The 11,726-nt window shown below is 38.3% G+C and overlaps 3 protein-coding genes across 6 annotated transcripts; all 3 read right to left on the bottom strand.

The window, feature by feature from the left end:
* Positions 50-1,444, bottom strand: LOC18782244. Its single transcript, XM_007217641.2, has one exon. It carries the CDS (start codon positions 894-896, stop codon positions 207-209), a length of 690 nt encoding a protein of 229 aa, XP_007217703.2. The 5' UTR covers positions 897-1,444; the 3' UTR covers positions 50-206.
* Positions 2,188-3,975, bottom strand: LOC18783871. The gene is made up of 2 exons (XM_007215496.2): positions 3,134-3,975; positions 2,188-3,060 (listed from the first exon to the last, which is right to left on the bottom strand). The coding sequence occupies exons 1-2, from the start codon at positions 3,722-3,724 to the stop codon at positions 2,536-2,538; spliced, it is 1,116 nt and encodes a 371-aa protein (XP_007215558.1). The 5' UTR covers positions 3,725-3,975; the 3' UTR covers positions 2,188-2,535.
* Positions 4,276-8,899, bottom strand: LOC18782468 (probable magnesium transporter NIPA8). 4 transcript variants are annotated; one of them, XM_020559612.1, is made up of 15 exons: positions 8,517-8,809; positions 8,171-8,315; positions 7,896-8,061; positions 7,504-7,591; positions 7,331-7,392; positions 7,082-7,167; positions 6,881-6,954; positions 6,418-6,520; positions 6,195-6,323; positions 5,965-6,100; positions 5,762-5,881; positions 5,547-5,637; positions 5,392-5,461; positions 4,800-4,896; positions 4,276-4,711 (listed from the first exon to the last, which is right to left on the bottom strand). In XM_020559612.1, the coding sequence occupies exons 3-15, from the start codon at positions 7,986-7,988 to the stop codon at positions 4,490-4,492; spliced, it is 1,371 nt and encodes a 456-aa protein (XP_020415201.1). In that variant the 5' UTR covers positions 7,989-8,061; positions 8,171-8,315; positions 8,517-8,809; the 3' UTR covers positions 4,276-4,489. The 4 variants fall into 4 exon arrangements, with proteins under 4 accessions (XP_020415201.1, XP_020415200.1, XP_007217235.1 ...); XM_020559611.1 differs by having other exon boundaries at positions 8,171-8,312; XM_007217173.2 differs by lacking the exon at positions 8,171-8,315 and having other exon boundaries at positions 6,001-6,100; positions 8,517-8,899.

Genomic DNA, 11,726 nt, shown 5'->3' with positions numbered 1-11,726 from the left:
TAAAGAATATTAAAAAGTTTAAGTAAAAAACAAACAAACACACACACGCTTCAAGAGGAAATTGCCACTAGGCCCAGTTCATACGATTATATCACATCGTATGAGATATGACGAAGATACACGAGAAAATTACTTTCAACCGTTAAAAAAAAAAATTTAATAATAATGAAAAAAATAGGTGGTTGGTGGCGGCCATGTCAACCCCGTCACTGGTGCCTCTTGCTCTTGAAGGAGTGCTGCTTCTGAATTGTGATTTGGCGGTGGACCCTCCTTATGAACAAGTCTGCCACGTGGTCTATGTCGTCCTCCAGACTGAATGCCTGCCCAGCCTGTTGCTTTGAGTTCTTCACAATATCTATCACAGATTCGAATTGATCCTCCTCTTCACAATATCTATCCACGTCAAGGTGATGATCCCCAGCTTGAGCTTGAGCTTCTACCAAGTGGTGCAAGTACCCATGATCAATATCATGATCAATATCAATATTATCCTCCGAATCCGCCGTCATGTGAATGTGATCATCATCAGTTGGATTAATAATAAGATCAACTGGCTGGTGCTGGTGGGATCTGTGGGACACGACAACATTAATAATATCGTTGTTGCTGCTGCTTGGGTTGACTACAAGTGCGCCGGCTTTGCCCTTGCTTTGGTCTTGATCTTCCTGATGATCATCATCATCAGATTCAGGGTAATGGTGTTGCTGCTGCCCTAGCAAAGCCTGGAGCTTGTGAGAGATGGAGCTCATCACAAACCTCCTGTTCAGCAACGAGAATATAATGATTCGAGTCTTTATGGCTCTGGTTTTGCTCCTAAGGGCCAGAGTTTTATTCTTCGCAATTGAGCTCACTGCAGCTATTATCTGCTTCACTAGTGCAGATACTTTCTTCTTCATCTTTCAATATTAATTTGGTCTTGCGATACTAGCTAGCATTAATCCTTGATATTTCTCAAAGCACAACCCACAACCCAATTGAGACGAAAAGAAACCTCCGATGGGATTCGGATGGAGAGATACAATTGCATACGTCTGGTTTAAAATTTCGTACTTTAAATTCAAACCAAGGTCTACGTGCGTACAAAAGAAAATCACAAATATTAATTAAGATTAATACAGAGAGAGAGAGAGAGAGATGGGAAGCGGAAATTTATCTATTGATGCACTTGATTTGTAGGTAAGTAGTAAACAATGCAATACATATATAATAATAATAAAAAGTAGGTAGTTTGGACGAACGAGTAGATGCAGTACGCGCAAGGGTTTATATAGCAATGGTACGAGTTGCCTGTCCTACCTCTACCGTCCATTAGGGCTAGGCAGAAAGCATCTCTTTTTCTTTTTCCTTTTGGGTCTGGAGTCTGGACTCTCTCATTTTCTGGAACAGAGAGAGAGTGGGAGGAGTTGAGAAACAAAAGCAACGAAAAGAGAGAAATTAAAGATAAAGAATATTATAACGAAAGTGAAAGTGAAAGTGAAAGCGAAAGCGGTTAAAGTTATATATAGACAAGACAAGTGGCTCCATTTCATGAGTGAGTAAAAAAAAGCTGCAAAATCCCAATGTATGTTTGTATCTTAATTTCTAAGGAAATGGAAATCTTGATAAATAAGATTAAAAAGGGGAGCCGATCGAGAGTCGTAATCATACAGGACCATCTAGATTAATAATATCGCAACTTTAGCTCTATTAGTGTAATGACAAAAATATATGCATCCAAATTATTATTTGGCTTTTGCATTTGTAGGTGGGGTGGGGCGTATTTCGACTAATAACACAATTATATATAAAATAATCTTATTTATCAAGAATAGAATAACAAAATAATGATATTTCCGTCTTACATAAGTTGGTGTGGTGTGGGCCAGTGGTGTTGACCAAGGTTAGGTTTAAGTTGGTGGTCCGCCCGTCGTGGGCACTCAAATTTTGTCACACTCCAGTTGCTTAGTCTGGCTGTGTTCCAAACTTCAATGTTCTTTGTACTTTTCCGAAACAACGCGTTTTTTACTTTTGGCTTGTGCGAAACTGAAAATGAGATAAATAGATAAAATGACAAAAAAAAAGACGGAAAAGAGAGAGAGAGAGAATGAGATATATAGGAGGAAGGCACGCGCATGCACAAGCACAACAGCATTTCAAAGGTAAAGAGAAGAGAAGAGAGGATGAGAATTGAGGACCATTAGTTAGAGAAATACATTATTTAAAGGTAAGATCTATCGAGTAGGGTAGGAGGACCATTAGCTGGGTAGTGCAAGCATGGTTGATACAAAAGAAAAGGACGGCCATCGGATGGATGGAATTAAACGTTGCCTGCCGTTCCCATCTCAGAAAGATATTGAGATAATATAATTTATAATTTTATAATTAATATGCACTGATGATGCATGGACGTGAGTGAATTGGGGGGGCCTTTGGGAACATTGTTAATATTATTACATACCATACCACTCCCTCCGGCAGCCAGTCCCGGCCTGCCAGGATTTCAAGTCGATCTATTCTCCGGTATTAATATATACATATATATCATCAAACTAATAATTAAAAAAACCCATGTTCATGTCCATGTCCATCTCCATGTGGGCGTCGTCGAATCCCAGCTGGCGGGCTCCAAGGACCGTAATCATGGTAAGGATGGGGTGGCCATGGAGGATGGACCATCCCATGGCCGGGTGGAGGAGGGTGGTAAGGGTAAGATGCCATATGATCCGCCATGAGCGGGGGAGGTGGCGGTGGTGGTGGCGGTGGATGATAGGTGCGATGACCTGCTACTGCTACTGCTACTAGTGGATCATAAGGATGATGATATTGTGGTAGGCAGCTGCTGCATATTTGTTGATGATCAGCTTGTAACTGTGATTGTGATTGCAAATAATTATTATTATGTGCGGGCGCGGGCGCAGCTGATGATATGTTTGATGTGTAATAATATTCCTGCTGCTGCTGGGATCCGGAACTCGTAATATCAGAATTAGTGTTGTTGAACTTGTGTATAATATCATCATCGTCATCTTCTTCCAAAGTAATTGTGGGGTATTGAATACGCGGATCATCAGTACCTGCACCCTGTCCAAACCAAATTATTTATTAATATATAACCAAATTATTTATTAATATATGATCACTAAAGTATAAGTACCTTAATGAGTAGCTTCAGCTTGTAGGAGAAGGTCAATATCCCATTGGGTTTTTCATCGCTAGTCCGGACCTGATAATTCACATACCTTGCCTGCTGCTGCTGCTGCTGCACTCCTCCAAGTCCAAGTCCAAGTCCAGAATTATTCGCCGGCGACGGTGGGATATGTGGGATCATCAGATCATTCAAGGGAACACGAACCTCTCCTATACTTCTGTCTCCGATTCCCAATATTCCCAGACCCTGATGCCGCAGATCAAAGTGAATCAAGAGCCGTCCATCCTTCAACTGACGATGATCATCATTATGATCAAACTCAAACCGCATCTCGTGATTCCATTCAGGATTTCCATCTCCTTCCCCATCAGTTGGTGTTTTTTTAATTTGTTGCTCCACTACCTCTTCATTCATCTGCTCTTCTGCTTCTTTTACTTTCTTCTCCGCATCATCGCTAATTACCTTCAGCGACACAATCGCATAAACTGAGAGTTTCTGAAAGAAGTTGAAGGCTTTCAGATCTTTGCACGACATGAGTTTGATTTCTAACACCCAATAACGTTGTCTGCTGGAATACTCCATTGATCTATGCTCCATGAATACCTAGCTCAGAGTCAGACCAACCAAATCCTTTCTTCCTTCCTAAGAACTGTGGACTAGTGGATCGACCGATCTCAATCAAAATTATTGTGATATGAATTCATTATATGTAATACTGGTTAACAGTTGGACAATTCTGAATTGACAACATTTACCGCTCACCACCCCTCTAATGCAGGGTATTAGATGCCATCCAAATACACTGGTGGGATCACCTCTCTCAATAAATGTGGTACAAATAGCATTATTAATAATGTTAATATATTATATTGGATAACTGAACTGAATTAGTACTATATTGGTTAGCAGCTCAGCTCTTTATTTTCTCATCTTCTCACCTCAGCTATATGAAGAGTATAGGCATAGATTGCAGAAAAAAGCTCATAATTATCTCGTAATTTTAAGCTTGTAGCCCTCCCAAACATCACGCTCTACCTCCAAAACTGCCAGCGTCTTTAGGTAAAACGTTGTTCCCGCGTCTTTACTACCACAAAACGTTGTCTGTTTGCTAGACTCCTAGACCTCGACCATTTGGAAAGCTAGCGCTATTAAGCATCCGTAAAGGAAGATACTCTCATTTCTTTCAAATATGCGAGTAAGAATATACAATAGCGTGACGAATTACACCTCATTGAGAAAACAGCAATGCCTGAATAAGCGGAAAAATAATGAATCCTAAACATTTGTATTTCTACAAAAGACAATAAAATGGATATAATTCCCTCCTAATAATAACCAATTGAATGCATTTTACTACTCCTATCAAGGGCTCTCAGGAAGCACAGGGCTTGTCTCTAGCATCTTTGTAGCATCTTCATCCATAGAGATCTTAGTCCAACCAGAATTTTTCATGGAGAAAATCTTCGCCCGGTCAAACCCGTTTCCTCTAAAGCCCGTTATCTTTGATGACACCATGGGCATCACAAGGACCGCAGATGCATTAATTGAATCCTCTCCAAATCCAAGTGACAACGCACAAGCAGTCTGCAAAAGGATGCAAACTCATCTCATTAATAGTCAGTCATACCATAAATCTATATATAAGCAAGTTCAACAAGCCAGTTTAGAGAACCTTTGCCTTCACTATTGTATCTGAAATCTTCACCAGGATTCCTTGCACAAATGATCTTGTGTCTCTAATTTGTATATCTTCAGATGGAACAGCTAGCCTGTAACGTAGACGCCGGTATCAAACAGTGGTGAAAATCACAAACAAACAGAATATTCATCCGGCTCAGATTCCAATGAATATGCTACAACAGTGAAATCATATAACGAAAACTGTTCAACAAATAAGGAACGCTGATATATGTGGTCATACAAAAACCTCCCCATCATATTTTGTTGTTCATTCTATTATATTAATATCAAGACAGTGTAGAAATGATGAATGAAAGGCCAGCCTAATGCAAGGAGATTCCTGCCAAAGCAGGGTCTGGGTAGGCCAAGACACAGGCAGCCATACCCCTTTTTTGAAATTGCTAACGGCAAGCCATACCACTGCACCAAGGCATACTCACTATAATCTATATTATAAACCTTGAGTATTGAATCATCATTCAAAGGTTTCCTAGGTGCTTTATAAGAACATAAAAAGAACATAGATAGCTTGAAAATTCAAATTCCATTATTTTTTAAACTGCGTAAAAGAGTGTATTGTGTACCTGCCCGCGTCTTTTGGAATGGTTGAAGACATCACAGAAACTAAAGATGAATTATCTTTGACTTCAGCACCTGAAAATTTGGAGTAAGTTCCTGTCTTGATATTCTGCGTATTTAAAAGTCTTTAAAAAAATTAATAAAAAGCCCATCAAAATACCTTTTGAATCATCAGGTGCCAGCAAAGAAATGCCTACGAACACAGACATCATGCCCAGTATGAACATTGTTGTCCTTAGTGCATTTAATACCTGTTTTAACAACAACAAATAAGATTTCCACGTGAACTTAAACATATTCCAAAGGCAAAGGATAAAAATGTTGGTGAGAGAGAGAGAGAGAGAGAGAGAGAGAGAGAGAGAGAGAGAGAGAGACCTGGTATTCTTGAAAATATACAAATCCTGTACAAATGGAAAAGAATGTCCAAGCAATCTGAAACATAGGAACAATAAGGATTGCATCGAATAATGACAATCCTTCATTCAACCGGGCCATCTGCAGAAGTAGAAGTAAAAAGTATGAATATATAAAAGCTAAATAAAGCACCATCTCCCATGCGATTGCAGCAATTTGCAAACCATGAAATTGAAAGTTGGCTCTGCAATAACTGATACCCAAAATCCAGCTGTACTTAGAAATAAAAGGAGCATGGAGTATGTGAACCAGCTATGTAACTGATAACTGCTAGACATGGCCAAGCGTAGCAGGTTAGAGCTGCCAAAAAAAAGAGGAATTAGAAACAGAAGGCTTGGATGATTTCACCACTTGAGTCACACAAGGAAGACAATATCTTGGCAAGCTAACTTACAGAGATTTTGCAAACAACACTGAGAATGACCCAACAGCACCTGAAACTATAGCATAGGAAAAAGGAAGTAGCATATGCCAATAGGGTCTTAGATCCTGTCCAGAAACAGCATGCAGAAGTTCTCCTCTCCTGTATATCCAGAGATTGGATGAAACAAAAAATAAAGTGTTGGAGGCTTACTAATAAGAATGAAGCAGTCAGCACTTAGTTCTCAGAATCTCACCTGTAAATGGAGTGCTGTAAGGCAACAACTAAAACCAAAATTAGGCAGTAAAGAAGGAATGCAATGTTGCTGTATTTCTCGGCCAGCTGTTCTGGTGTGTATACTGTAATAAAACAAATCGAACATACATGAGTCCATTACTTGTGGATATAATATATTTCATGGTCCATGCTCATCTTCTTTCTATATATTTTGTGTTTGTGGAGAAAGTTTATTGTGCAGCCTTTATATACTACAGCCCTCTCCCAAACATGTGAGGGGTTGGATGCGAGACAGCTGTTGTATACAACATTTGCAGGGAAGATTGTTCTACTTGTGTGGGTGTGTGTGAGTTTGGGATGGTTGCTTCTTGCCACAGGTAGGACCAAAATACAGAACAATTGATCAGATATTCAGGGATTTGGCACAATGCAATACACTAATGAAACTGTAAGCAATTGTGAATTGAAAATGAATCATGTACCAGGTGATTGGTGGTTGCCAAAAGCAACAAGAAAAATGTTCCCAAGAACAATAAAGGCTGTGGCAACCATTACCCTGCAAAGAAAGCTGTCTTAATACACGGATGTACTTAGAAATAGTAAGGTGATAAAGATGTGCAAAATGGATGTATAAATGGTGTTACAGTTATGAAAATCTATTCTCACTTCATATTTTAACGTACTTAACAGTCACCATTTTGTTTAACACAAAGTAAGCAAATGCAATGTTGGATATAAACTGAATAGAACCCAGTGCCGCAAGAAGTGACTGCACAGAAGAATACAAGAAATAATTAGAAAGAACAGAAACAATAAACTTATACAGATAAGCGTCCAAGCTTGTAGCAGATGTTTTCATCTGAGTACTTATCAGTACTAATCTTACTTTCCAGTTTCAGATAACAAGGCTACAAAATTTAGTTTGTACTGACCTGAGCAGCATATCCGAAGGATATGAAATTTAGGCAATTACCAAGAACGAAAAATAAAAAGCCTGCATGTGAAGAATTATATAATATTTAAGTCCGATGTCCATAATCCACCGTGTGAAATAGAATATGAAAAACCTTTGGAACAAATGAAGCACTGCGAGACAAGACTGTACCAACTCTCCATGTCTGAAAGTGTATAATAGGCTTCAAAGGAAGCTTTCCACTTGCTCCTTCACTTTCTAGTATTGAATGTCTCTCTCTCTGCCAAAACAGAAAATAAAAAATCCGACGCTTGCATCATGGTATGAATATGGGGATAAATGCTGTCACAACAGAGTATTCATTCTCTCAATGATTTGTGTCAGAGTAGAAACATTCATCAGTACTAAATTGCTGCAGATGAACACAGGTTGCTAAAATTTGCATTTTCAGACTAGGTACAATAACATTGAGGAAGGAAGGTTATAAATTTGTTTAGTGATAGTTATGCAAATCACAATTTCACAATGGTTCCACAAGAAGGAACACACACACAAAGGAATAGAGTATAGAGTATAGAGTATACCTCATTATGCCCCAATTTCAGAAGGTTAGTTCCAAAGTTGATGGCAATGCTGCCGAAAAGGTTGATGAAAGCTCCAACGACCCACTCCCCCATGGATTAGAGAGAGATGTGAAGCCGTGGCTGCATGCAGTTGAAACCGGAAGTTGACACTCAATCGTTATAAAATCTGGCACAAGAAGAAACGTATAGCGATTGATTAGCAAGAGTAATGCTTGAGGAATTCCCATGTATCGGTCAGTGTTTGAATACAATCATCAATCGCATTGCTTACTTACTATAAAATTTAGAAATGGCTCTGGCATGGATGGAGCTATTGAAATGGAGGAACCTTTATTAAAAGGTAAAGATAGAGAGGAATTGGAATTGCAGAGGCATAATTGAGAAACACCCAAAGGTCTCAAAGTAAGCAAATTAAATCTGCTGGTGTAAAAGATGGCAGATCAATGATCAATCCCGGCGTCGGTGTCGGATGAAATGATTAATATAATCGGCATTTAGCATCAATCCGATAGATCGGGAATCATTATGCGAAATCATGCAATTATTTATTTAAAGAAGAAGAAAACAAAAACAAGAGAAAATAAAAGGTGAAAAAACAAAGTTTGGAGCTCGGGAGCTTACTTGACCTTTCTCGGACAAGTTGAAATTTCGATCGAGGCTAATATTCACAGCGGATCCAAATTCTGAGGCTTGTTTTCTTGTTCGTGTGTTGCTTTCCTCCTTGGGTTGGGCTGGGCGGATGGGGCGTTTGAAATTGATTCCAGAAGATAATCAGACAGATGTGAGATTGGGAGATTTGAGGTTCAGGGATTCCAAGAAAGAAAGAAGAGATCAGAAAGGGCAAATGGGCAATGAAAGAAAGAAAGAAGGAAGGAAGGAATTATCTTATTTTCATTTCCTACGGATGGAAGAAGAAGAAATGAAAAGACAGAAAGAAAGAGTTGTCCGGTCAATAGCCAAGGCGTGATACTTCAGCGCACGCTATTACGACCGTACTCTTCAACTGTCGGCTAAGGAATCAGCTACGCTGAGGCATACAATATAACTGCTGTCATCTGACCGTTGATCATTTTTAAACTTTTGTTTGAGGGGTGGGCTCCACTAACTGTCATATGATTTCGTTTTGGTTCGAGTTGAAGTTGAACTAGGCACCTATTAATTCCATTAAAACCACCAAATTAATTCAACGAAAATGAAGTTCTCCCCCCTCACAGTTTTTATAATTGGAACATCATCATGTAGGTCCTATAAAGGAAAGACATCAGACTTCCTTTTTTTTTTTCTATTAATAATAATAATAATTCATTGCATAGTATGATGTGATGCATCAAATAAGAGTGACAAATTATTTTTAAATCATGTACCATTAATGTGAACACATAAACGCATTCTTAATATGAAAAGGTACACCACCTTATTACAATTAATCATTACGGAAACACTATAAAATTACTCAACGAAAATGAACTTTGCTCATAAACAACTTGAATCCAAAACAGAAAAATAACAAAAGTAAAACAAATTAAGGAAGATAAACAAGGAAAAACCACTCCCTACACTGAAGTAAGATTGTGGAACGGCTGATGAAGTCAGTAACTCGAATGTATCTGTTGAATTTTTTTTTTTTATAAAAAAAACAGCTAAACTGTCAATAACTACATTATCTCAACCTTGGGCAACAGAAACAGGGAGGATCAGAAAATGAGAAGCCTACAGACCTGTCTGCTGGAAAAGAAATATAAACTGTCAATAACTAGTTGTTGTTTGTTGCAAATTTAAGAAGAACAAAAAAACGTCGACAATATAAATGTGAAGAAGTGTGAAAGACAATACCCAAACCCAGACAGAAGTACTAATTAACTATGAAGCAGCACAAGGAGATGGTATTAACGCGTGTATAATATCAGCATATAATAAAATGCTGTCTCATACGTTCTATTCTAGTTGACAACAGTAGATGTAAGAATTAACTGTAAAAAAAATAAAAATAAGAATGTCAGCTGCGATGAGGAACATCAGAATATGATGGGATAACGCGTGTATATATATATATATATATATATATATATATGTGCTCTAATGTCAATGTGTAATAAACTAAACTAAATTTGTAACTTGTTGGTCTGATCTGATCTGGTGTCGCATATTTTATAAGTAAGATGAAAAAAACAATGATGGACTTTGCTGAAGCCTGCAAATGGTAATGCTTTCATGACTGGGTCAGCGGCGCTAGGTAGCTTCGCTTGCAGTCTGTTAAAAGCTGGAAGAATATATATGCTGCATGTACATATATAGGTACCCCAAAATAAATTAAAAAACAATTAAAAAAGAATGTATATAATAATAGCTAGTACTAGTGAGAGCATTTGTGTTGTGAACTTGTGAGTGTGCACAGTGCATGCATGATCAAGTTAAGATGAGTGGCGTCTCAGTCTGCTGACTGCATGATTACTTACTTGGTTTAGCAAATCAAAGATGCTATTTACTATCAATATTCATGCCATCATGCCATGCTAATCCAGTCCTCATTTTTCCTCCATTTTCATCGTCGTCGTCGTCGTCATGGCTCATGGCTCATGCCTCATGCCTCATGGGAATTAATGAAATGAATGGTGTCTGTCTCTTCTTTTGGTCAATCGTGGACCTCACCTTACTGGTGGTGGTCAATCTTGATACAATGGTTGGTTGGTATTGGTAAACCCTTATAAATTCCATGCTCAATTCAATTCAATTCTCAACAAACGAGGAAAATTCTTTCTAACACCACCACCACCTGGGACTGGATTGGAGTATTGTCTTGTCTTGTATACCACTGGACTGGTTTGGAGTATAAATTCCATGTAACACCATATATATACTAACTATATAATGTGGTACTAGTCAGTCTGTAAGGCAACAAAAAATTTCAGAAATAAATAAATGGAAAAAAGAATTGTTTGGTATCGGGTATTCATCTATAACATACCCACTGGATTGTCAATATATAATATATATTAGGTACCGTACTTGTACCAAATACCAGCCAGTTATACTTCCCTGCCCGTTAAAACGTAATGAGTATAAAACTTGGGGTGGTATAGAGAGAAGCCAAACTTCATCTTAACACCCCCCTCATACGCTTACGATTACCTATCTTCTTTCAGTTAGTACTGTAAGCCTATGAGGGAGAGAGTTAAGAAAAACCTCAGACGTCTCGTATATTAATATAAGCCATGTAATTTGTAAACATACACACAAAACACATATATGAATCATATCCCATATATATGATATTGCATATATAGATACATAAATCTCTGTTTGCAGAGCTAGCTAGCTACCCTAGGTGATGAAGCGAAAACAGAAGAGGGGCCGGAAAAGATGAGGAAGCAATTGATGGTTTATATACCGTTGCTGTCCATACAAAATAAAGCCAAAAGATTCATGCGTGGTGTGGATTCCGAGCCAATCAAAATTGGGGCGTTATTCGCAAACCAGCTGAAATTGGCTGAAACCTTCGTGGAAAAGTAGGGGACACTTCCTGTCAATCCCCATGCATTGTTGAATAAATCATAAGTCACACAATATTCCTTTTCTTGTTTTGTTTGTCTCACTCACACCATAAATCACACAATATTCCCATGCATTAGTTGCAACGGAAATAACACTGTTTTGCTATCCCAATCAATAATGTTATGCCACGTGAAAATGTTGTTGCGCTTGTAAAGACAGGAAGGATATGAAATGGATATACAAAAATGTTATTTAAGTATATATTATATTTTATACACTCACTACCCTAAACCTAAACGCAGGCAATCTCAATCATCCTCTGATATCCTCATCCTCCTA

Source organism: Prunus persica, chromosome G3 (assembly GCF_000346465.2).
Source record: "Prunus persica cultivar Lovell chromosome G3, Prunus_persica_NCBIv2, whole genome shotgun sequence".
NCBI lineage: Eukaryota > Viridiplantae > Streptophyta > Magnoliopsida > Rosales > Rosaceae > Prunus > Prunus persica.
Note: the sequence above shows the minus strand (reverse complement) of the source record. Positions and strands in the feature narration are given on the sequence as shown.